A 25512-nucleotide genomic window follows, 5' to 3' on the forward strand; every position below is an offset into this window, starting at 1 on the left:
CTGTTAACAAGCACTTTGACTCTGGGAGGGGTAGTTTACTCCCAAAGCAGAGGACGTGGTCAGGAGGGGGGATACGTCTCATTGGATGCCACGTGGGTGTTCCGAGCAGCAGGTTTGGAGTCCTGTCCACTGCCCAGCTGTTCGGAAATGGTGTTAGGATTGGCCTCAGGGTTTTGTGAGCTGCATTCATCCGGTGAAATGGACTTTGCGCAAATCTTAGTACCTGCTTCCTGTCACCTCTCCTCCTCCCTTACTTGTCACTATAGCCCCTCTGGCCGCTTTGAAAGTCCTCAGACATGCCCAGCACACTCTCACCTCCAGGCCTTTGCACATGCTGTTCCCAGGCGATGTCTGCATGGCTCACTTCCTCACTCCTTCAGGTCCCTGCTCAAATATCACCTCCTCAGTGTGGTCACTTCTCACACCCTGTTGAGAATAGGGGGTTTTGTTAATCACTCCTTTAACCTGCATTCTTTGTCTTTAAAGCATGTTACAGCTCCTGGGCTAGTCTTTAAACTGCATAAGAGCAGGGCCTTCTTATATTTTCTCCCTGGTTTTCTTCCTGGAAGAGTGCCTGGTCTGTAGTAAGCACTCATTAAATATTTGTGAATGAACAAGTGACTCTGTGCCCACTTACTTGGCTGCCTGCTTATCACCTCAGAGGCCCTTCCCTTACTACCCCATTAAGTAGTATCCCCCGCCCCCTTTTGCTATCATTGCACCCCGTTTGCTCATTTGTAGCGTTTGCCAAAACTTGTATCTGTTTGCACATTTCTCTCCCTCCAATCATGGGGCTGTAAGCTCCAGGAGAACAGAGGTCATGCTTTACTAAACACTAGTGTGTGCCCAGCATGTCTGGCCATGGCTGGCATTGTTCGTATGTATTTTTAGTGAACAAATGGATACATTTTTTGATGCTGGATAAAATGTGGACAGAATCAGAGATGAGGTGAGGGGCAGTTTGTTGGAATAAGGAACATGGCGCTTGGTGTCTGATCCCAGTTCCAGCAGAGAGCTTTGGCCAGTTGAGCGCAGCGGGCTATGGAGAAGTGGGTTTGGTTTCCAGCAGCATCGCTGGCGCCTCCTTTTCCCCAGGGCTGCTCGATGGAGCTTCTTCCCGTGTGGACCCTGCGCCTTGGCCTCTGTGGATGCCTTTGTTAATGGATGTTTTCTCCTAGGACGTGCATTCAAGATACAGGACGGAGGCTCATCAGGACGTGGTGGGAAGATTTAATGAGAGGTAGGTCTGACGCATATTTCTCAGGCCTCTATTGTGGGGAGCCACCGTGGGAGGGATGTTGTATCTTGGACCCAACTGAGAGTTGGGCTTCTGTCTGAGGGGAGGTGGTACCGGAGCCCAAATGGTGAGACTTTGGACAGCAGCAGCTGTGAAACTAATGGAAAGCAGTGCAAGCGAGTGCAAAGCTGGGCCAGGAGGCCTGGATTCTGTCTCGCTCCCGGCCCTCACCAAGTCCCTCTCCCCCTCTCCAGCTCTTAGCTAACTCATCTGTCAAAGGGGTGATTTGTCTGGGTCACTGTTTCCCGAAATGCGTTTTGCAGAACACCAGTGTTTTTTTAAAAATTTTATTGATTTCAGAGAGGAAGGGAGAGGGAGAGTTAGAAACATCAATGATGAGAGAGAATCACTGATTGGCTGCCTCCTGCACGCCCCCTACTGGAGATCGAGCCTGCAACCGGGGCATGTGCCCTTGACCAGAATCGAACCCGAGACCCTTGAGTCCACAGGCCGAGGCTCTATCGACTGAGCCAAACCAGCCAGGGCGAACACTGGTGTTTTGAGAGGGACCTGCTGACAAAAGGGTTTTGTGGCCCAGTATGTCTGGGGAATGCTCACACTGCTTCTCCTTTATGAAGAGTCATATTAGCCTGTTGTAGCCTCGGAAAGTCTTGCAGCAGCAGGGACCTGTTTAACGGACGCTTACAGATGCTTTCCCACGTTTATTTGGCCACAGGGCCCTTTTACAGGGAACACCAGTTAGCAGCCCGGGAAACACCTTGAGAAACGGTGGCCCCGAGCAGTAGTTCTCAACCAAGCAGTAGTTCCCAAAGCCGTTTTGCCCGGGGGATTTGGCAACGCCTGGAGCCATTTTGATTGTCATGTCTTGGGGGAGGTGGGTGTGGTAGAGGTGCTACTGGCATCTAGAGGGTAGAGGCCAGGGATGCTGCTAAACAGCTTAAAAGCCGCAGAGCAACAAAGAATGATCTGGTCTAAAATGTCGGTAGTGCTGAGGTTGAGAAATCCTGGCCTGGCCTCGATGAACCCTGGGGCCTCCTGAATCTGACTCCTAGGAGTAGGACAGGAAGTTATGCTGTGCTCCCCCGAAGCCTGTGAAAGTAGGGCGTGCGGCCTTTTTCTTGTGTTTGTGGGAGAAGTTTCAGTTTCATAGCCAAGCACATGTTTTCCTACACGCAGGAATGTTTAGTTCTGTTTCTTAAGGGAGCTTCCTGTCTTCCCTTCTCTTTATTTTTTCCTCCTGTGACAGCAGGTAAATCCATTTGTGCATGTTTCTCTGTGAGCGGTGAGCACATGGCGGTGGGTTTGGAGGTCCCCATATAAGGGAGCCCTGGGACACCATAGTGCTAAAGGGTGAGGGGATGTGGGAAGGGGCAAATGGCACAGGGAACGGTGGCGGCTGTGCACAGAGGAATGCTTGTAAGCAGTCTCGAGAGTTCTCGGCTTTCTCTGCTGCAGGAAGCGTGTTCAGGCCCTGGCTGGTGTGGCTCGGTTGGTTGGGCCGAAGGGTTGTCGGTTGATTTCCAGCCAAGTACATGGCCAGGTTGCAGGCTCAATCCCCAGGGGCATGCAGGGGCAGCTGGTCGATGTTTATCTCTCTCCCTCTCCGAAAATCAATTAAGAAATAAAAAAAAAGAAGTATGTTCAGGTGTCCTGGAGAGGAGCTCTCTTCCCATTGCTCTCTGACTGGGTTTTGACTTTCTCAGATCGTGGGGCCAAATGATTAGCCACACTTTGCTGTGTAGACATTGTCCTCTCCCCCCAGCACCTCACTGTGGTGGTTTTGCTCCTCAGGTTTATTCTCTCTCTGGCCTCCTGTAAGAAGTGTCTCGTCATTGATGACCAGCTCAACATCCTGCCCATCTCCTCCCACGCGGCCAGCATTGAGGCCCTCCCTCCCCAGGCCCCGGTGAGTAGGCCAGGGTCCGAGAATCTGGGGAGGCCGCCTTGTCTGTCGAACTCTCCTGGGGCAGCGGCAAACCTTCTCTCCTCTGGTAGGATGAGAGTCTCGGTCCTTCTGATCTGGAGCTGAAGGAGCTGAAGGAGAGCTTGCAGGACACGCAGCCTGTGGGCGTGTTGGTGGACTGCTGCAGGACCCTAGACCAGGTGCGTGGCATCCAGACGTTCCCTGTCCCAGAATAATTAGCACAGAAGGTAACTGTAACGTGCAGAAAGCAACACGCCAAGTCAAGGCCTGGCTCCTCCCTGGGGAAGGCGCTTTCTCTTGCTCAGACTCAGCAGGGCTGTTCCGTCTTGTCTGGGTTCACAACAGAAGTCCAGGGTTACTCTGCCCCCGGCCCCCCAGGAACAGTTCAGGCCTGTGAGAACTGCCCCCTTTTATCTGGCCTTGGCATCAGCCTGATTCTCCAGGGGCTGGGGGTTGATGGCTGGAACTCCGCCTTTCTCAGAGCTCACCTAATGTGTGTCTTTCCACAGGCCAAAGCTGTCCTGAAATTCATCGAGGGGATCTCTGAAAAGACCCTGAGGAGTACCGTGGCACTCACGGCTGCCCGAGGGAGGGGGAAATCGGCAGCCCTGGGACTGGCTATTGCTGGGGCAGTGGCTTTTGGGTAAGGGCGCCCGAGTCCCCATCTTTAGGAACTCTGGGCTCCGGGGGAGCAGTGTGTGTGCGGATTAGGTAGGGAGGGAGGCTGGGAGGCTGTTCTGGGGCTGAGCAGGCTCCTGGTGATTTCTCTGGGGGTTGGGCTCCTGTCTAGAAACAGCAGCACATTCCCCGACTCTCAGAGGTGCAAACACACATGTGCAGGCAGGCACAGACACACTCCAGGGCCTCTGTGGTCACTTTAAAGTTGAACAAACACTAAAACAAAGAGATGCTGCTGAGAAACTTTAAAATCCCCAGGACATGAGAATGTGTATGACCAGCTTTGCTGACTGAGGAAAGTACAGGTTTGACATTTTAATGATTTTGATCAATAGAGGATCTTGTTTGCTTCTGAGGAGCTGCCTTGCCTGCGATGTTACTTCTGTCTTTTGCCCTGAGTGGGAGGTTCATGCAGCTGCCAGCAGAGTACCTGCTTCCAGCTTCACAGACATCAGCAGTGGACCTAGGAGACGGTGTTCTCCGAACGCACCATCTTCCGTGGTGCTCCCAGTCGCTCTGAGCGTTGTATAGATGGAATAACGTCCCAGTGGCTGCCAAGATCCTGAGCAAGTCAGAGCCAGCAGCCCTGGGCTGAACTCAGCTCCCAACTCTGAGTCCTTTGTTCCTCTTGCTGCTCCCAGGGTACCAGTCGGCCCCTTAGTTGTTAGCACCTGTCCAGCCACAGGACACCCTCCGGTGTGCTGCGGCCTCGGCCCCAGTGCCAGTGCAGCTCTCTGGCCTCCCAGTTTGCAACGCTCTCAGCACAGCTAGTGGTCAGTGTGGTGCCGTCCCTCTCATCCCAGGGCACAGGACCGGGAGGGGTTGCACTCTGAGGGATTGTCCGCACAGCGCCTCTTAGTGCGTTTTCACGTGGCGGTAGCTAATTGCAGGACATGCTACCTTCAGACTGTTAGTGGTTTCCTTCGTTTGGGAGGAAAAAATCCTCGTGTCCGGAGTTGCTTTACTTTTCCTCCTGATTCTCCTTCCCCGGCCACCCCCCACCTCCCACCCCCCATCTCCATCATTGTTTGATTATTACCTGTGTGACTTGGGCAAACAAAAATGTGTTCTTTTTTTCTTAAGTTCCCCAAACAGTTCCTAGATTTCCTCATTACTTAAATGCCTTCTTCTTTTGTTCACTAGGTACTCCAATATCTTTGTTACCTCCCCAAGCCCTGATAACCTCCACACTCTGTTTGAGTTTGTATTTAAAGGATTTGACGCGCTACAATATCAGGTAGGAAGTCAGGATAAGCATTAATTTTGGTTGAGTGCTGAGTTTAAATCCAGGGGAGTCTTTAGAATGCGTGCTTGCTTTCTTACGGTTCCATTTCTAAAGCTTGTTCCTGACGCTTGTCGTTGGTTTCACTCTTCCCCATCAGGAGCATCTGGATTATGAGATTATTCAGTCTTTAAATCCCGAATTCAACAAAGCAGTGATCAGAGTGAACGTATTCCGAGAACACAGGCAGACCGTTCAGGTGAGGCTCGTTCCCAACTCTGCTGTGTGGGGAGTGCCCTGCTGGTTTTCAGTGGCTCCAAGGTGTTTTCTGGTGTAGTCACTTTATGTCCTGTGTAATCGCATGTCTTTTAGATGGTTGTTGTTTTAGGATAAACCTGTTGCAGATTTTTAGCCTCTTCTAAAGAAAAACATTCAAACAAACTAACAGTGGTTCTCAACCTTGGCTGCACATTAGAATCACCTGGGAATCTTTTTAAAATCCTGATTTCTGGGCCTCATCCTCCGGAAATTTTGTTTCTTTGTTACTAATGTTGTGGCCCCACCCCATAACAAAGAAACAGAATTTCCGGAGGATGAGGCCCAGAAATCAGGATTTTAAAAAGATTCCCAGGTGAGTCTAATGTGCAGTCAAGGTTGAGAACCAGTGAACTAACATGTATGTAGCCAGATTGGAAAGTTGCAGTTTGAGCCATGAAAATTGAGTGAGTGGGATGGAGATGCTGATCTGCTGAAAGAAGTACAGTTGTTCTGACAACAGTTCTGATTTTGCTTCGTTACAGCAGATTTTGAAATGGTGCATCAGTAGCTAGAACAGCAACCTCACCATTTCAAAGAAAAAGAACTTTGCAAATATGGACTCTGAGTCTTAGTGAGTGGCCTATTTTCCCTTTTAAACTGTTTCACTGAAAGCTCTATAAACCTCCAGGGCTTTGCAAGCCTGAATGGTCGGCACTTGTCCGGAGGCCGGAGTTTTGTTAAATCGTAGAGAAGCATCAGTGTGACTGGCTTGCAGAAGGGATGGAGGCCCACAGGCCCCTGGTGGAGGAGGCTCTTTGGTTATCGCTGGGGTTGGGTGGGTGGGAAGCAGGCAGGCAAACTTGGCAGTTTATGCCCTTGACCTTTCTGCCTGTTAGGGAGCTATGCCCATGAAGGAGGCATGCCTTTTTAAAAAAATATATTTTATTGATTTTAGAGAGGAAGGGAGAGGGAGATAGAAACATCAATGATGAGAGAGAATCATTGATTGGCTGCCTCCTTCACGCCCCCTACTGGGGATCGAGCCCGCAACCCAGGCATATGCCCTTGGGCAGGGACCCTTCAGTCCGCAGGCCAGTGCTCTATCCACTGAGCCAGACCAGCTGGCTGGCGTGCCTTTTTATCAGAGTCCAGATTATAAATGATGTTAAGTGTTTCTGCCTTTTACCTAAGGATCTTAATTTTTTCTTAGAAGGTCTCTTTATAGAATCTCTCATTCTGTACATTTCTTCCCATTTTGCCTGATTCCCTCAGCTGAGAGGAGGAAAGACTGATGTTGGGGTGGAGGATGGGCTGCAGGCAATGAAAATGCAGAGCCCTGTTAAAACTGAAGAAAAACACACAAACCAAAGAAGGAAAACCTCTCCCTGAAATGCCCTGGCTCAGCCCTTGCCGGTCCTTGGATTTTTAATCACAGACCCTCTTGCGTTACCAGAGACCTTTGTCTCCAGACTGGAGTTTAAACAGAATTGGTGACCTAACTTTATGAGGCTCCATTTACATCCCTGTGAGGCCTCCTCCTTTGTGCTGGAAATTGGGGAAAAAACCACAAAAAACAAAAACACACCAAAAGGCAAAAAAACAAAAAACCAACCCACAAAGAATATTAGATTAAAGTCTGCTATGCCTCCTCTAGGGGACTGCTTTCTGCCTTTAAGAATCCAAGACATGGGGCCCTGTTGGGGATGTGTATCCTGCTATTAGAAATGAGTGGGGTCACTGCCTCCCTGACCCGTCAACTTGGAGCCAAGCAGTTACAGAATGTTACTTGTAATGAAATACCTCAGACGTACAGAAAAACACGGAGACCAACATAACACTCAGATGCCCGGCAATCCGGCTTAAGAAATGTTGGCGTTTTCCTGTTTGCTGTGTTTGTTTCATATTTTAAAAGCCATTTATATTTTTGTTTTAAAGATCTAAAACATCACAGACATAGTTGATGTCCCTCTTGTACCCCTCCCCCTCCCATTCCCTTCTGTCTCGCCCCATAGTGACTCTATTCTGAGATTGGTGTGTTTCCTTTCAATTCATGTGTTTATACTTTACTACATAATTATGTATCCATAAATGGTAACATGCTATACTTGTCCTTTTTCAGCTTGCCTTTTTTTACTCAACATTTGTTTTTAAGATTTGTCCAGATCGAAGCTTGTAGGTCTGGTTGATGTTAAGCACTGTGTGTATACACTGCAGTTTATTTATGTTTCTACAAGTGGAATTGTTGGGTTTTAGGGGATATGTAGCTTTCCAGCTTTCTTGGATTTTGCTAAATTCTTCTTTAAATTTACCTTCACACCAGGCTTTTTAAAAAAATATTTTTTTATTGATTTCAGAGAGAAAGGGAGAGGCAGAGAGAGAAACATCAATGATGAGAGAGAATCATTGGTTGGCTGCCTCCTGCATGCCACCCACTGGGGATCGAGCCTGCAAACCCCTGGGCATGTGCCCTTGATGGGAATCGAACCCGGGACCCTTTAGTCTGCAAGGCGACGCTCTATCCACTGAGCCAAACCAGCTGGGGCACCAGGATTTTTTTTTTTTTAGTTTTTGTTTCCCCAAGTCCTCACAAACACTGGATGTTAAAGCTGTTTAAGTTTACCTGTGCGTGTGGAATGGGATCTCTGTTGCCTTCAGCATTGCCCTGATCGCCAGTGCTGCCGACTGCCTTTGTTTATGTTAATTGGTTATGCAGGTTTCTCTCCTCATGCCCGTTTGCAAACTAAAAATAGCAGGAAGCCCTGATAAGACTGAAGGAAGGATGTCAAGCTTATGGCAAGTTTGTGGCATTAGGTGGCCAAGCTAATTATATAAATAAACGTGTGAATGTGTGTGTGTGTTAAGACGGGGATAAGTCTTAGAAGTATCCCATTAGTGCAAGGAGATGTGGCCTTTATGATGATGGTGTCAGCCTGGTGCACGGCACCCAGCACATAGTGGGTGCTTGAGAAATCAACATCCTCCCATTGGCCACCGCTAGGGCCGAGCTGTGCCTCTGGCTCACTGGCCAGAGAGAGGCTTGGGGGAGGCATGAGAAGACAGAAGAGACAGGAAAGGGAGGCACCACCTACCGCACTAGGCCAGGCACCGGGCAGGGACTCGCACAGATTTACCTGATCTTCCTCTCCAGCAGCCATCAGCTAGGTATCGCCTCCATTTTGCAGGGGAGGAATCAGGCTGCCTGTGAGTAAGTAGCCCATCTGGGGTCACACAGTTGGGCGTTGAACTGTTTGAACCCAGATGTCTGATTCCAAGCCCAGTACATTTTTGCCTGGCCAAGGAAATGAGGGAACGAGGAACGAAAGAAAAGAGTGGGAAGGGGGAGAGAGGAAAGAGAGGCCTTCATGATGCCTCACCAGGGACCACCGCTGCGACACGAGGTGGCCAGGCTAATGATACAAACGTGTCTTTCCCCAGTATATACATCCCGCAGACGCCGTGAAACTGGGCCAGGCTGAACTTGTTGTGATTGATGAAGCTGCTGCCATCCCCCTCCCCCTGGTGAAAAGCCTCCTGGGCCCCTACCTTGTTTTCATGGCATCCACCATCAACGGGTAAGGCACCTTGGGGTGCAGCCATCGCTCTCGTTGTAGGTTCTTGCAGTGGCCCGTAACGAATGTGGCCCGGGTGGGTAAGTCTGTTCCCGACGCCAGTCTTTGGGGCTGCTTCAGTCTCCTAGGATTCCTGCGAGTGGGAGCTGACCTCTTAGTAATCTGCAGTAGCTCACTCTGGTCTGACGTGAAAGGGGCCGCACACGTCTGAAGAACTCGGGTGCGAGTGTCTCCTCCTGTCTGTAGGCCTGATCAGGTTTTTAGTATATGGATGGCAACACCAATGTCTTATAGCTTAGAGTCATAGCACAACGTGGTGTTAAAGTAGCTACAATTAGCGTAAGCCAGCGGGCTTATAATGGCTCGGGAGATTTTTTTTTAATTTTGAAATACTTAGTTCATGTTTGCTATAGAAAATTTAGGGTAAACGGAGGCAACAAGAAAAATCGCCAGTGACCTGGTCATCTAGAGATAGCGTCTGTTAGAATTTCGGTGTATATTTTCTGTGCATTTATTTTACCTTTGCGTTTGAACAAGAACGTAAACATAGTTTACATGTTGTTTTTAATTTGCTTTTTTCCATAACTGAAATTTTCCAGGTCAGTAAATACATAACTTTAATATTGGAAATATTTTGATATGTCAGCCACATCTTGCAAAGATAATTCTATTATAGATTTATTGTGACTGCTTTACTGACACTGAAAATATTTAAATAAAGTGGACTTTTTTTTTTGATAACAGCTTTGTTGAGATATAATTAATATACCACACAATTTACCCATTTAAAGTGTATAACTCAGTTGTTTTTTGGTATATTCACAGAGTTGTACAATCATTACCAGTCAGAATTAGAATATTTTCATTAGCCCAGAAAGAAACCCCATGCCCTATAGCTGTCAACCTCCAACCCTCCCTCCCCTTCCCTCCCCCAGCCCTAGGGAACCACGAATCCACTTTCTGTCTCTGTAGATTTGCCTGTGCTGGACATGGCTTATAAATGGCATCCTACAATTTGTGGTCTTTTGTGACTGGCTTCTTTCACTTAGCGTAATGCTTTTAAGGTTCATCCGTGTGGTTTGTATCAGTATTTCATTCCTTTTTATGGCCAAATCATATTCCATTGTGTGTTTATAAACATTTTGTTTTGATGGACACTCGGGCAGTTTCTATCGTTTGGCTGTGAGGACTAATGCTGTTCTAAACGTTGCTGTACAGGTTTTGTGTGTGGACATGTTTTCAGTTTTCCTGGGCATCTACCTCAGGAGTGGAGTGACTGAGTGAAAGGGTTACTTTCTGTTTAACCATTTGAGGAACTGCCAGACTGTTTTCCAAAGCAGCTGCACCATTTTACACTCTCACCAGCAGGGTATGAAGGTCCCAGTTTGTCCATATCCTAGCCAGCATCTGTCCTACGTCCTTTTTATTACAGCTACCTAGTGCGAAGAGGTGTCCATAGGGTCTTCAGTGCGTTTCCTGTGGCTGGCGATGTGGGGCGGCTTAGGCGCTGATTGGCCATTGGATATCTTGGAAGAAATAGCTATTCAGGTCCTCTGCTCATTTCTAATTCTGTGTTTTTTAATTAGTTGTAAGGGTTTCTTATATATTCTAGACACAAGTCCCTCATCAGATATATGATTGACAGAATTTTTCTCCCATTCTGGGTTTGTTGTTTTTTTGTGTGTCACTTTCTTTATACTGTCCTTTGAAACACAAAAGTTTTTAGTTTTGTTGTGTTTATTCTTGTTTTTGTTTTTAGTAAATGGAATTCTTTTAAGAAAGTTTTGCTATGTGGAGTGGAGAGGGTGAAAAAATACTTCACAATTCCAATTTCTTGATCATTCTTTAAAAGTAGTATTTGAGTAAGAGGAAGTGTGTGTATATACACAGTACTAAGCATTATAATAATGAGTACTACAAAATGTAATAATAAGAAAGAAAGCCTGCTGAGCAGTCTGTACTCTGTGGTCACTTGTGCTTGCAACGAAAGGCAAGGAGGAAATAGGATTGAAAAGTGCTGGTTCTGTGATCAGTTTATAGATGATTTCTCCCCCCACCCCCAATTTTCTTCAAGTTGTTTTATGTCACCTTTTAAGTAAAAGTAGTAATTAGAAGAATTACTTGGGTAGTGGGTTTGTTTAATCTTGATTTTCCAAACTGGATGTTCTCTGTTCGTTTCTTCAAGCTGTTAGTTTTAACAGCAGCTCTGAGTAATTGACCATTTAACAGTCTTTTGGTTTCATTATGCTAAAGGCTTTACTCACATAGCTTTTCCAGTCCTTATTTAATCCATAGCACCGTCCTGTGTGGTGTGTAGAATAGTCCCCTTGTGAGGACGAGGCTAACAGAGGTTGAGTTCCTTGCCCAGAGTACTAAGTAGATGTGCCAGGACTAGAGCCACTGTGCCACCTGCCTCCTTGGGTGCCCTGTGCCACCTGCCTCCTTGGGTGCCCTGTGCTGTCCGGGAAGTTCAGAGGTGAGCAGGGCCGTCCTTGGGGAGCAGGAGTCTGCTGTTTCTGCAGGATGAGGAAAGTGGTTCTTGTTCCCCCCCTGGAGAATGGATTTGGGACCTTGTGCCTGATGGCCTTTGCTTTTGCTTCTAGCTACGAGGGCACTGGTCGGTCACTGTCCCTCAAGCTAATCCAGCAGCTCCGGCAGCAGAGTGCCCAGAGCCAGATCAGCACCACGGCTGAGAACAAGACCACAACCACGGCCAGGCTGGCCTCAGGTACCTGTAGCTCGAATGCCCTGCAGCGCACAGCAAGTCCTTTTCATTCTCACTGGGCCCTTCCCCTCGTGACGTCATGGGTGGTGCCAAACCCTCCCACAATCAGGTTCACTTCCCAAGGCTGGAGGTGCTTTTCTCCATAGCGTGGCCAGCCAATGACCAGATGGGAGCCTCACGGGCCTTCTGGTGGCTGGGCCTGTGTTTGTCCCCATCTCGGGGCGAGGCTGCATTGACTTAGCGAGAGCCTTTGGGACTGTGTATGGCAAAGCTGCACATCCACCAGAAAAGCTTAAAACCACTCAGTTCACATTCTCCAGCCATATTTGCGTGGGTGCGCTGTGACAAAGATAAAGTAGAACATTTGCCCCGCTCTTTTAGACAAAGCGTATTTAATAATTGTTTCTCACTGTGTGTGTTTCGGGGAGCAGCGCGAACGCTGCATGAGGTTTCCCTGCAGGAGTCGATCCGATACGCCCCTGGGGACGCGGTGGAGAAGTGGCTGAACGACCTGCTGTGCCTGGACTGCCTCAACATCACTCGGATCGTGTCGGGCTGCCCCCTGCCGGAAGCCTGCGAGCTGTATCCTCCCGGGGCCCTTTGCCCTGAAAAGGGGAGGGGGCGATGAAAGAACCACACGGGTTTCGGCCCTTCGTTTCGTGGGCTGCTGCTCTAAGGAACTCTGTTTCCTGCTTTCCTTCCCTAACGTGTTTCTGCTCAGGACACGGGGTTCCTCTTCCCAGGTGACCCTCGGAAGTGGGATGTCCGGTTTGGGGCTCTCTTTGCTTTGTTTTGGTTGCTTAACTCCAGTCCCAGCTACTATGTGAACAGAGACACCCTCTTCTGCTACCACAAGGCCTCCGAGGTGTTCCTGCAGCGGCTCATGGCCCTCTACGTGGCTTCTCACTATAAGGTAGCTGCAGCCGCCCCTGGGTGAACTTCAGCCCCGACAGTCCCCTCTCCCCTGGCTTTTCACGTCTTCTGTTACCCAGTGGAGTGCTCAGGTGACCATTCCACCCGACCTCACTGTCCTGACCTTGGCAAGGGCCGGCGACCTTGCTGGAGGGTGGCATCGCCCACTGTTGTTGAACTGGGGAGGTGGGAAGCATTGCCCTTTTCAGAAGGGGCTTCTGTTTCTTGTCCGTCTGCTCAGCTGACAGGCTCAGATGACATAGCACTTGGAACCTGCTGGTGCTGTTTGACCTGAGACAAGTCTTGTGTACCCCTGGGCTATTTTTAAGGATCAGTGAGTGAGAAGTCGGGATATTTGAATGCCATACAAACTAAGGGGCACGTTGGAAAGGAAGTGTTTTGAGGGTCTAGGTGTCATTTCTATGAACCCCCTTTCATGGAAGGCTGAAGAGTTGGTGTTAGAAGTGGTGACAGGCTCTCTCAGGAGGAAGTTCCCTTCCCATCTGAGAAACAGACTGTGCCAACTAGGCAGTTCTTCGCCCCCTGCAGCCTCAGCGCTCGTGGAAGGTGACAGCAGACACTGGAGGCTGAGTCCCACTCGGGCCATTTCGAAGGGTCTCGGGCTGGCTGCCCAAGACACGCGGAGGGCACTGTGCTGGGTCTGGCCGGTCACTGGCTTGGGGAAGGTTGTTGACCCCGAGTAAAGGACACGCAGAGGAGCGGTTCTCCCTGACCTGTGTTTTGCCCACAGAACTCCCCCAACGATCTCCAGATGCTCTCCGATGCGCCTGCTCACCATCTCTTCTGCCTCCTGCCCCCGGTGCCCCCCACCCAGAACGCCCTTCCCGAGGTGCTGGCCGTCATCCAGGTACAGAGCGGAGGCGTCCTGGGGGCATTGAATTTGGGAAGCGCTTAGGTGTCGAGGGTTAGTGGCTCAGTAACCGCGGTGGGAGCTGTTGCTTGCTGGGTGCATCGAGGCAAGCGATGAGGGTGCATCGAAAGAAAGTACCACGGACAGAGCCAAGGCCCTGAGGTTCATGGGCTGGTGACAGTTGGCACTGGCTCCTCCTAGGACAGAACTTGTTTGTGTTCCTCCTTCAGTACAAAGCAGTACATGGCGCTTATAAAATTAGAAGGCAGATTGGGAAAAACGGTGTTCTGAATGCCTGGCATGTGTTTATGCGTTTCTATATCGTTTTTCCTTTTCATAAACATGGGATCACAGTGCTTGGTAATCTGCCTTTTTTTTTCTTGCAGCGTATCAAATATCTATAATTTGTAGACTTTTAAAAGGCTGCATTGTATTTCATTATATGCACGTACCATGTTGTGTGTGACCGTCCTCCTGGCAGATACCCGAGTCACGGGGAACTTGCACTCTCTGTGCAGAGCTGCGTGAGCTGTCTTGGTGGGTGTGTGCACACACATACCAGGCAGATGTCAGTACTCTGGTTAGTGAGTGTCAGGCACCCATGGGTGTAGTGATGAAGCTTTCATTGGAAGTGGATGAGCCAGTTACAGGGTCAAGCCTGACCTGGAGTGGAAACAGCTGGCCTGGCCAGACCAGCGGACGCTGATGCTGTTCTGTGAGTGGACTGTGGGCTGGGGGCTGGACTTCCTGTCTGCACTGCCCTGCTTCCCCCACAGGTGTGCCTAGAGGGAGAGATTTCTCGCCAGTCCATCTTGAACAGCCTGTCTCGAGGCAAGAAGGCTTCGGGAGACCTGATTCCCTGGACAGTGTCTGAACAGGTGATGCGCTCCCCCTGGCCCTTCGGTGTGAGCAAAGCCGGCCCTGTCGGAGGGTGTGTTGTGTCGCTAAGTTGCTGGCTTGTGTCTCCCACACAGTTCCAAGATCCAGACTTCGGTGGCCTTTCCGGTGGAAGGGTGGTTCGCATTGCTGTTCACCCGGATTATCAAGGGGTAACGTGTCCTCCCTCCTCTCAGCAGCTGTGCTGCGGGCTTGTTAGGGCAGGCGTACGTGGCTGTGTGAATGGGAAGCTGGTCGAGGGGCACGCAGACCAGTGCTGTGGGGTGTGTCGGCTGGGGCGGGGGGCGGACAGGATGATTGTATGTGCTCGCTTTTCCTTTGTTGTGAGTACAGGGGACCTGAGAACCAGATCTTTTTGTAATCACCTCCCCTCTCTTAGAAATCCCCACTGAGGAGTTAGCTGGAGAGACATCAGATTTGGGCTTGCTGATCTGTGGGCCAGAAATCCCAGCCGGCCTTCCTCACGCTCAGATGGCTAATGGGCTGTTCTTGATGGGCTTAGGCCAGCGGTCGCCAACCAGTGGTCTGCGGGGTCCGAAAGGTTGTCGACCACTGGACTAGAACCTCTCTTCCTTGGCCGTTTCCCTCCGTGCTTGCTCACAGATGGGCTACGGCAGCCGAGCTCTGCAGCTGCTGCAGATGTACTACGAAGGCAGATTCCCTTGTCTGGAGGAGAAGGTCGTTGAGACGGCGCAAGAAATTCACACCGTCAGCAGCGAGGTAAGCAGCTCTGGGCTGAGCTGGTTCCTGGAGGCCTTCCCGGGTCTGCAGGAGCACCATCGAGGCTAGTGAGTGGCCTGGGCCTGTGCGTGGAGCAGGCACAGAGCTGTGGAGGAGCTGCTGCTTGCTTGAGCCTAACGGTTGAGATCTTCAGATCAGCACCATTAGCATCAGCTGGAAACTTGTTAAAAATGCAAATTCTAGAGTCCTGCCCAGACCTCCTGAGTCAGACGCTCGGGCGAGGCCCCGTAACGTGGTCTTAACAAGCTCCCAGGTGATGCTGATGCAGGTTCAGCTTCAAACCACCCCTCCCGGGTCTCAGTCCTAGGCCCGGCCTTGGAATCTGCCCCTCTTGGTGAGCGTGATTAACCCGGAGCTGGGCCGCTTTCTGCACACACGCGTTGGAATTTCACATGTGCCCGTTGGGGGTGTGGGGCAGGAGTTATATTTATGGTCAGGCTCAGAGGTGTGTCACTTCCCAGTGACAGGCCTGGACCTTCAGCCCCACCTCCGGGACCTACCTTGTCTGTCTGTGAACCTGCTGGCATGTCTAGGCCGCGTGGCTCTTCTGCGTGCTGAGCAGTTCACGCTTATGGGGGTCGGTGAACTCAGGATGAGCCCTGGGCTCACTGGTGCTCCTCTATTTTGAGAACCTTGGGAACAAGCCAGGCAGCCTGTCCTGCTGTTCCTGCTCCGTCTAGAGCCCGGAGTGCAGGCTCGGGGAGGTCACTGACCTTGCTCCCCTCGACCGGTGGGCGGCTCCCCTGCCTCCTCCAGGCCGTCAGCTTGTTGGAAGAGGTCGTCACTCCCCGGAAGGACCTGCCTCCCTTGCTCCTCAAACTGAATGAGAGGCCTGCAGAGCGCCTGGATTACCTGGGTGTGTCCTATGGCTTGACCCCCAGGCTCCTCAAGTAAGGGTTTGCCTGTCTCGTCCCCCGCCCCACCCTTGGTATCTGAGAATGAGGGTTCTGTGGACTGTGCGCCTGGGTGTTTGTCTGATGTGCGTCGACTCCCTGCCCTCCTGGCCCTTCTTCCCAGCTTGGTCTGCCAGCTGCTCCCAGAGGGCGCACAGTGACCTGCTCCCTTTGCGTCTTTGCAGGTTCTGGAAACGGGCGGGGTTCGTTCCTGTCTATCTGAGACAGACTCCGGTGAGTAGGCGCCTAGCAGAGGGGGTGTGGGTTTGTGGTTACAGTGGGGACAGGCCTGTCCTTGCAGAGCCCTGTGCCCCCCATGTGCCGAGCAGGTGCCCCCGCCTGAGGGCCACCAGAGCAGCCGTCCTCCCTGACAGGCACTGCACTGCTCTCCCCGGTGCGCTGGGGCTCTGCTTGCCTGTGACATAGCCGAGGCCCTCCTGCACTTGCTCAGCGAGCTCTGGAAGCCTGTAACTGGGGCCTCCCTGGATTTCTTTAAAAAGATAAAAGTAGTTTTAGGGAAGAGTTCATGACAGAGCATAGAGGTTATTATGGAAGGGGAGAGTGTGTGACTCAACTACCCAGCCAGGGCCCTGACAGTGTAACTTTTTTTCTGAGTGTTTTTGATGGGTGGTTGGTTGAATCTGAAGGTGAGGAGCCCGCGGATATGGAGGGCCGTCGGTGCTTCTGTTCAGTGAGTGAATAAGGAATGACAGCTCTGAAGGTAGGGACTGAAGGTGGAGACAAGAGGGTGAGTGCTTGGAGTCCTCAGTGTTTAGGGCAGCGGTTCTCAACTTGTGGGTCGCGACCCCTTTGGCGGTCAAACGACCCTTTCACAGGGGTCGCCTAAGACCATCCTGCATATCAGATATTTACATTACGATTCATAACAGTAGCAACATTACAGTTATGAAGTAGCAACGAAAATAATTTTATGGTTGGGTCACAACATGAGGAACGGTATTTAAAGGGCCAGAAGGTTGTGAACCACTGGTTTGAGGAATGAGGAACAGCCGGGGAGAATGTCGGGGTTTGGTGTCACAGGCCGAGGTCAACCAGTGCTTCAAGAAGGGGAGTCATTTGCTATTCAGAGAGCAGTTAAGATGAAAAGCAATTGGCCGTTGGACCTCCCAGCATCAGTGATCCCACTGAGAGCAGCTTCACTGGAGTGAGGGACCCGCGCGATCGGAGAGAATGGGCGGTGAGGGAGCAGACTGAGCAGATGCGTCACACGCACAGCAAAAGGGAGCAGAGAAACAGGGCAGCTGGAGGGAGGCAGGTAGGCGGGCCTATCAGGTGGGAGCTTCTGGAACATGTCGGTGTGCTGCAGGGGGTGATCCTGCAGAAACCACGCAAGTAATGATAATGGACAGGGAGAGTCTGGTTGCAGGAATACAGGCCTTGAGGAGGTGAGGGGGGTAGGACCGGGAGGGAGGAGGAGAGGTGGCCACCTCATCCTTCCCAAGGGGGAAGGCAGGGAGTGTGGGTGCGGAAGGACTGGCTGCTGGTTGACTTGGGTGGGAAGGAGGAAGTTCTTTTCTGGTTGCTTCAGTGTTCTCAGTGAGAGGAGGTCATTGGCAAAGAGGAAGGGGTGCTGGAGGCTTGATTTTGGAGGGTGCAAAGCTAGCGTGCTAGGGTGGTGCCCCTTTGAGAAGTTGAGGCTGGGGTAACACTTGGAGTCGACTACAAGGAACCCAGATCATTGAGCTCAGTGTGGCCTCAGCATGGTCTTGTGCTGTGTGCTGCCATTTGTGACTGGATGCTGGATTTTGTTACACGGATGTTGAGATCCGTTAGATATTTTATGGTCTGGGCTTTGTTGTTCTGTAGTAAAAAGGGAAAACCTGTGGTCACCGTTTTAGCACCTAAAGAGACCTCCTTTTGCAAACTGGTTGCCAGCATGGAAACTCAGGGTTTCACACGTAAAGGTTTTGCTGTAAGGCACCAAAACATGTTGACTGGGTCACGTGGAGTTTAAGCTGTGGTAACTCTGCGTTCATCATCTACCTGATGTGAGCAAGTGGCTCACCTCCGTGGTCCAGGGCAGCTCTGCTCCGTTGCCATGGCGTCTGCTGGGAAGTGTGGGAAATGATGCCCGTGAGAATGGGAGGCGAGGGCACTTCTCCCGCTGGGGAAGAGGGAAAGGCCGTGGGAGCACCATGCTTTCCCTCCGAGTTCTTACCCGTTAACAGCGACGGCTGTTCAGAGGGGGTTCTTGGTGCCAGTTAGGAATCTGTATTTTCCAGAATGACCTGACGGGAGAACACTCGTGCGTCATGCTGAAGACGCTGGCTGAGGAGAGCGAGGCTGAGCAGGGGGCCTGGCTGGCGGCCTTTTGGAAAGGTGCGCCTGAGTGGAAGGGAGATGGCGGGCAGATGTGGGGTGAAGGGGGGGCTTCCGGACCTCTGACTGTGGCTGCACCCCACAGATTTCCGCAGGCGCTTCCTAGCCCTGCTGTCCTACCAGTTCAGCACCTTCGCTCCTCCCCTGGCTCTGAACATCATTCAGAACAGGAACATCGGGAAGCCCTCGCCGCCAGGTGAGCTGGGCAGGACGGCGCAGGGCTGGTCGTGGGTTGTGTGGAAGGAGGTGGATGTTGTGGTCCCAGAAGAGGGAGGGCCTGGGAATGGAGGGACCGGCTCTAGGCCTGCATCTGCTGCCCCTCCCGCTCAGCAGCCCTCCTCTGCCTTGGGCACCGTCACCCACGGTAGCTGTCTACGTAACAGGACTTGGGGGTGAGATCTGACTTCAGGGATGTCAAATAAGGCTATTCAGCTAGTGAGTCCTGGAACCCGACTTAAATCCTGTGCACCAGGTAACTCGCTCGGTGCCGAGGCTGTGTCCTCAGGTGTGGAGCTGTGAAAGGACGTGCTGCCAGCCTTCTGTGGCCAGCACAGGGACGTGTGCTGGGGATGATGAATTCTGTTGGAATATTTAAAATACCAGGAAATAGGAAGGCTCACATTAACAGCTGTGGGCTTTTTTTTTTTCTTTTCTGTTGCTAACTATGTGTGTGCACGTTGTTTTGCCAATTCTATTTTGACAAACCTGCTCCTCGAGCTGGACACTTTCTGTGAGGCGGGTCCTGGGAAGTGACAAGTGGGACAGGATGTTAGATCCTCTCACCCTGGGGCCCCGAGCTTCCCTGGACCTGCTGTGTTGGCATGGAGCTCCGCGTAAAGGCCCACGCCAGTGGTCCCCTCCCTGCGTGGCCCAGGGAAGGGTCGGGCTGCCTGGGGCGGTCGGTATCTTACATCGGGGGGCAGGCACTCCCCGGAGGCTGGTCTCCCGATCTGCTCTGGCTGAAGGCCGGCAGAGGAGCAGCGTTAGGGTGCCCGGGGATGGCCCTGACCCGCCTGGCTCTCGCCCCTGCAGCCCTGCGCCGGGAGGAGCTGGAGGCGCTCTTCCTGCCCTATGACCTGAAGAGGCTGGAGATGTACTCACGGAACATGGTCGACTATCACCTCATCATGGACATGATCCCCGCCATCTCCCGGATGTATTTCCTGAACCAGCTGGGGGACCTGGCCCTGTCCGCTGCCCAGTCGGTAGGTTACCTGCTGCCCGTGTGCTGGGTCTGGAGCAGTTTACGTGCGGGATGTCCGGTCGAATGTTTTGACGTAACTTCGTGCATTTAACTCCTCGAGGTTCTGATAGGGGGTGAGAGGTGGTCTCATCTCCCTGTGGTGCAGGCGGGGACACTGGGGCTCTGAGGTTGAGTCCTGAGCCCGGCCACGCAGTTAGCAAGGGGAGCTGCGTTTGAGCCCACATCCTTGTGCCCTGTTGCCTTCACTCGCTCTCTACTTCAGCGGAGTCCTGGGAGCACCCACACTTCTCAGCGTAGCTGTTTTCAGGATAAGTCAGTTTGGGGATTTTAGGAAGAGGGAGCACTTCTCAGTAGTTCCAGTAACGAGATGAAAGAGAAGATTCCAGAATGACCGTGGCGGTTGATCACTGTGGTCAAGAGAGAGCAGCCCTGTCTCAGTGCTTGGATGGGCAGGGCCTGCCCTGCGGGCCTCTCCAGGACTTTCCACCCTCCAGGCTCTCCTCCTGGGGGTCGGCCTGCAGCACAAGTCCGTGGACCAGCTGGAAAAGGAGATCGAGCTGCCCGCCGGCCAGCTGATGGGGCTTTTCAACCGGATCATCCGCAAAGTCGTGAAGGTACCCTTGGCGGAGGGCGGGGTTGTGGTCCATTTGGAATAATGTGACAACCTGCTCCCTGCCCCAAGATGACTAGATCTTAACATTTGGCCACATACGCTGCAGATCGTCTCTCACAGGCGCATGCGCTCACACGCACACACGCACACGCATACACGCACCCTGGAGAAATGGGGCTGCAGCCCTATCTGCTGTGCTCTCTCCAGGGGGACCACTGCTAGGAGCTGGGGATCTGCAGTCTGTGTTTTTTGTTGTTGTTTTTTTAAGTATATATTTTTATTGACTTCAGAGAGGAAGGGAGAGGGAGAGAGAGATGGAAACATCAATGATGAGAGAGAATCATTGATCGGCTGCCTCCTGCACACCCCCTACTGGGGATCAAGCCTGCAACCCAGGCATGTGCCCTTGACTGGAATCGAACCCGGGACCCTTACGCTGCAGATCGTCTCTCACAGGCGCATGCGCTCACACGCACACACGCACACGCATACACGCACCCTGGAGAAATGGGGCTGCAGCCCTATCTGCTGTGCTCTCTCCAGGGGGACCACTGTTGGGAGCTGGGGATCTGCAGTCTGTGTTTTTATACTCTTGCCATGAACACACGCTGCCTCAGCTATGTCGAGCTTGTGCTCAGGACGGGGTCCCTGCTGCTGCTTCATCTCTGCTTTCTGGCCGTTGTCTTTGCAGCTATTTAACGAGGTGCAGGAGAAGGCCATTGAGGAGCAGATGGTGGCCGTGAAGGACGTGGTCATGGAGCCCACGATGAAGACCCTGAGTGATGACCTGGTATGCCGCTGCCGAAGGCCTTGCGAGCGCCGAGGGGGAGCCCCGTCCCCTTTAGCGGGAGTCCGCGGCGCTGACTGTGCCCAGTGGTGTTGATCTTGAGTGTGGGCGACCTTCCCTCCCCGCGTGTCCCTGCCCTGGATGTGCTGAGCACACAGGGGCATGCTCTGCCTCCCACTGAAGGATGTGTGTGTGCACGCAGGCCAGCTGCTGCTGTGAGCCGTTGGCCCTTGTAGGCTTTTCAGATGCACCCTGTGCGTTCATGTACATTTAGTAAGGGCTGCCTCCTGCGTGGAGGAGTAGGAGGTGTCTGCTCATAGGGGTGATATTCTGCGATTGGTCCCCTGCTTAACTGACCTGCTCTGTCTCTGGACCTTGCCCGCAGGATGAAGCGGCAAAGGAATTCCAGGAGAAACACAAGAAGGAAGTGGGGAAGCTGAAGGACATGGACCTCTCTCAGTAAGGCCCTCTGCTGCCCGGGGGCAGCGAAGGCTGCGCTTTGGCTCCTGGGCCTGGAGAACCTGCCGCAGGTCTCCTGCTCCTCACCCGGGCCCCGGGGCCCTGGAAGCTGTGTTTCACGGGGTCACCTTAGAAGCACTGAGAGCTAAAAACCTCCTCCTTCACTGTTTGCTGTGCCTCCCTGGCCTTAGTCCTGTAGTTGCTGGGTCATTGCTGATGGTGGCTGTTGGACACGGGAGATGGGGAGGTGGCCAGGAGGTCGCTGGGCAGGGTTCCAGGCTCTGCCGTCAGCTGTGCAATATCAAAACCTTGACATGCCAGGACTGCTAGATCCCCCAGAGGTGGGCGAGGTGGGCGAGGTGGAGCGGGAGAGGCACAGTCCCAGGGTTGGCGGCACGTTTGGAGGTGGGAGTGAGCAAGAAGGTGGTGGGCTGACAGGAGGCTTCTTTGGTGGGTAGTTAATCAGAGTCAGGGAGGAGTTGGGTGCCGCCTCCAGTGCAGGACTGTCCTGTCGTGGCCCCACTGATGGGCCGCTGACCTCTGCCCCCTGCAGTGCCTGTCCTGTGGGCCTGGCTCAGGTCTTGGGCCTCCCGCGTGCTGGCCTCCCCGCTGCTGAACGCTTATGCAGCTCGGCCTGGTGTTGGGGCAGGATGTGTCTGATAGGAATGTTGTCACTGTCCTGTTTTCTTGTAGGCATTCCCCTTTTCTTTTGATCCGGCTCTGATATTTTCTCTCTTTTTTAGATACATAATCCGTGGGGATGATGAAGAGTGGAATGAGGTCTTAAACAAGGCTGGGCAGAATGCTTCGATCGTCAGCCTGAAAAGGTGGGGCCTCCCGTTGGACAGACACCTTCTGGCTTCTTTCTCTAGTAACTTTCGTTAGGAGAGAGGTTGGAAAAGACTTTGAGAGAAAAGTCACAGTTCTTTCCTCTGCGGTGGCGGCTTTGGTAGCACCTGCTACAGGCCAGGCAGCGCCGTCTTCTGGCCTGGACCTCAGCATCCCTCGTGTTCCCTGGACGGCAGGGGAGTCGGAGGGGACAGTCCCAGAGCTGCCAGGGACTGAGCACTTCCCGTGGGCTTAGGTGCAGCGTCATCACCCACAGAACAACATGGGTGGATGTTTGTCACCATCACTGTTGTGACAATGAAGTAACCAAGGCCGGGAGGTGTATTGTAACTTCCCAGGAGGCTCACAGCTGTAAGGGGCAGGGCCAGCGCAGGGCCAGGCTTGTCCACCGTGGAGCCCGTGGCTATACCTGCTTCGCTCTCCTCCCAGCCAGCTGGCCTCAAGGTCTGGGGTCTTAAAGTCCCTTTATAACAAAAGCTATTGAGGGATCCCAAAGGGCTTGTGAGCTATCTATTTATATTTTCGATACTAGAAATTTTAATTACTGAGAAATTTAAAAAAAATTGTTCATTTAGAATTAATGGTCCAATACTGGACTCATATTTTTTGGTGGTTTTAAAGTGGCATGATTTTACCTTCGCATTTATCTGGCGATCCTGCAGTCTTTTGTGCTATCATATGTCTTGTAGCCTCTGGAAAACTGAACAGTTGTGTGAGCATAGAAGTGAAAAAGGCACATAATGAATTAGCATTATATGAACATAGCTTGGGCCTGGGCACCCCTGGCAGGGTCTTGGGCAGCCTAGGTGTCCCGGGACCACTCTTGGGAAACCTCTGTTCCACGTGGCGTCTCGGCGAGGGTTATGTTTGTGGGTGACCACGGTTTCTGGCTGGCACCTTCGTTGGAGTTTCCGTGGGAGAGAACATGTCCTCCCTGCCCGGGGCCTCTAGAGATGAGGCTCCCACCGCTGTTTGGGGTTGGTGTGGGGTGAGTTCGTGCATTGCCAGCTACCGGCTGTTCCCCTGAAGAGTTTATTTGGAAACGTGGAAGGAGGAAGTCCTGTGACTGGGAGCTGTGGGTCCCAGGAGTTAGATGCTCGCTCTGCGTCTCCGTACGTCGCGGGTCTCGAGGGAGCTGGTCGGTGTGGGCTCACTCCCACGTGCCCTGAGGTGGCGCAGAGCCTGTGCAGCGTGTGCTGGTCTCCGGTTTGGACAGAGTGGCAGATGCAGCAGGGCCCACGATGGCTGTGGCCTTGACTGGCACCAACAGCCAGGGGCGTGCATGTCCCGGGAAAGGCTGGTCCACGCTTACAGAGTGTGACCGCTCCTGCTGTTGGCTGGGCTGTCCCTGCCGGTGAGGAGCCCGGGCGGCAGCTCCGTGCTTGAGGGCTCTGAGTCCATGCAGATTTGTGCTTTGGAGGTAAAACTCTGACCTCTGTCACTATATATTCTTAGAGGCCTTGCTTTCCTTCCCCTTTCCTTCCTGAGTGGTCACTTCATTCAGGTGATGTTACTGGCCCTGGAGGGCACTGTTCACCCTCCCGCATAGGGAGGTACTTGTGCCCGAGCCTAAGGGGCAGGGAGAAGTGACCCGGGCTGATCTGTCCTCGAGGAACCCGCTGGCCATGAAATGTGTAACCCGAGTCAGGGCTTTCTTCTTGTTTAGGAAAATAAAATAATAGCGGCCCCTCAGGAAGTGGTGTAGGGTTTGCCTAGAGGCTCACGCTTTGTGTTAGGGTCCCTGGGACAACGTGTCTGGTTTCCAGGGTGATCCTGAGTGGTGAGTGGTGGGAGGGAATCTCCCTGGCGATGCCTTAGAGTTTTCTTGGGGTCTTGGGAGAGGGGAGCGTACAGGACTCTGAGAGAACTCAGACTTCTGATACTAAGACGTGGATTTCTGCCCTGGCCGGGCGCTCAGTTAGTTGGAGCGTCGTCCATACACCTAATGTGGGTTTGATTCCCAATTGGCACATACCTAGGTTGTGGGCTCAATCCCTGGTCAGGGAATGTACAGGAGGCAACTGATCAATGTTTCTCTCACATTGATGTCTCTCTCCCTAAAATTAAAAAAAAAAAAAAAAAGAAGAAGATGTGGATTTGTCCCTTCACCCACAAGAGCCCAGTGAGGGCAGGGGCCGGGTTGCTGTGCTGTCCCCGGGCCCAGCACGCTGCCGGGCGTGCTGACAGGCCTGCAGGGACATCTGTGTCTGCCTGGGTCTCACGCTGTTTCAGGTGATGGGACCCGTTTTCAGACCCAGCAAAGCCGTCTGTGCACCTTTCATTCTTTCTCCTTTACTGCTGTTCTTTCCCCCCAGTGACAAGAAAAGGAAATTGGAAGTGAAACAACCCAAGCAGAACAAAAAGTTGAAGAACAGAGATACGAAGCACAAAAAGGACATGAAACTGAAACGGAAGAAATAGTGGCAAGAAGCTTGGGCCTCAGCAGCTGACTCGCAAGGAGACACCCTGACTCTCTGAACCGACTCCGGCTGGACTGGGCCTCGGCCCCGTGGAAGGCAGCACGGGCCCATCAGCCCCGCAGCCGGCCTGGGACTGGGTTTCATTATGCTCTGTTTCTTAAATGAGAGGAGAAAGACGATTTATATCTGGTATTCCTTGAGCATACTTAGGAGTTAGTCATACATGTAAATTTTATATATCATGTCTTTGTAGTCCTGAGGAAAAAAATGTATTAAAAATAGCTTCTCTAGCCTGGAACTCGGTGCGCGCGTGGGCGTGACTGAAAGCACTCGCTATCGCGTGGGTCGGCTCGGACCTCGCCAGGGGCCAACCTCTGGCCCTGCCGGGGTCTGCCTCTCCTCCCATCCTGGCCTTCCTTTCCCATAAGTTCATGTTTTGTGTTGGGTCCAGCTTTTTCCCTTCCCACCTGTGTGGAAGCCATGCTGGCCCTTGTCCCTCCTCAGGTGTTGAGTGCGCTGTGTGGTGATGCCCGGAGGCTGCCAGTGGAGGGCGGGCCTCGTCATGGACTTGTCCCGGCCCCTGGCCTGGTCAGTGGGAGCCTGCAGGTGGCCGTGTGCTGCTGCCACCTTCACTCCTGGCTCCCGCAGGCGGCCGCCCAGTGCCCGACCTCCTGACTCAGGATGGCTATGGCTTTCGAGTCCCCAAACTTACTGCTTCATCCATTTGGGGAGATACGTTGGGAAAGTGCTTCCCCAGCCAGGGTGAGGGGGACCGAGGATCTATTTTTAATAAATAACATCTAGAAAGCTGCCGCCTGTGGGTACTCACTGGCTCCACGCAGGGGGAAGGTGCGTCTGGCCCTTTTGGTTCTGGGGGTCTTGGCTGCCGGGA

General features: G+C 52.5%; 1 protein-coding gene across 1 annotated transcript in view; it reads left to right on the forward strand.

The window, feature by feature from the left end:
• Nucleotides 1-24747, forward strand: part of NAT10 (N-acetyltransferase 10 (GCN5-related)) — a 31060-nt gene extending 6313 nt beyond the window's left edge. Inside the window, exons 5-28 of the mRNA XM_014538167.1 lie at nt 1179-1240; nt 3050-3164; nt 3254-3361; nt 3692-3825; nt 5004-5097; nt 5243-5341; nt 8776-8912; nt 11513-11637; nt 12066-12216; nt 12451-12547; nt 13298-13414; nt 14194-14295; nt 14392-14466; nt 14918-15034; nt 15812-15945; nt 16134-16182; nt 18192-18288; nt 18374-18484; nt 19321-19493; nt 19987-20106; nt 20797-20895; nt 21278-21351; nt 22095-22178; nt 24516-24747. Coding sequence (XP_014393653.1) covers nt 1179-1240; nt 3050-3164; nt 3254-3361; nt 3692-3825; nt 5004-5097; nt 5243-5341; nt 8776-8912; nt 11513-11637; nt 12066-12216; nt 12451-12547; nt 13298-13414; nt 14194-14295; nt 14392-14466; nt 14918-15034; nt 15812-15945; nt 16134-16182; nt 18192-18288; nt 18374-18484; nt 19321-19493; nt 19987-20106; nt 20797-20895; nt 21278-21351; nt 22095-22178; nt 24516-24621 — 2580 coding nt within the window. The 3' untranslated portion in view covers nt 24622-24747. The remainder of the gene's footprint in view (nt 1-1178; nt 1241-3049; nt 3165-3253; nt 3362-3691; nt 3826-5003; nt 5098-5242; nt 5342-8775; nt 8913-11512; nt 11638-12065; nt 12217-12450; nt 12548-13297; nt 13415-14193; nt 14296-14391; nt 14467-14917; nt 15035-15811; nt 15946-16133; nt 16183-18191; nt 18289-18373; nt 18485-19320; nt 19494-19986; nt 20107-20796; nt 20896-21277; nt 21352-22094; nt 22179-24515) is intronic.
• The last annotated feature ends 765 nt before the right edge of the window (nt 24748-25512 follow it).

Source organism: Myotis brandtii, unplaced genomic scaffold (assembly GCF_000412655.1).
Source record: "Myotis brandtii unplaced genomic scaffold, ASM41265v1 scaffold187, whole genome shotgun sequence".
NCBI classification, from domain to species: domain Eukaryota; kingdom Metazoa; phylum Chordata; class Mammalia; order Chiroptera; family Vespertilionidae; genus Myotis; species Myotis brandtii.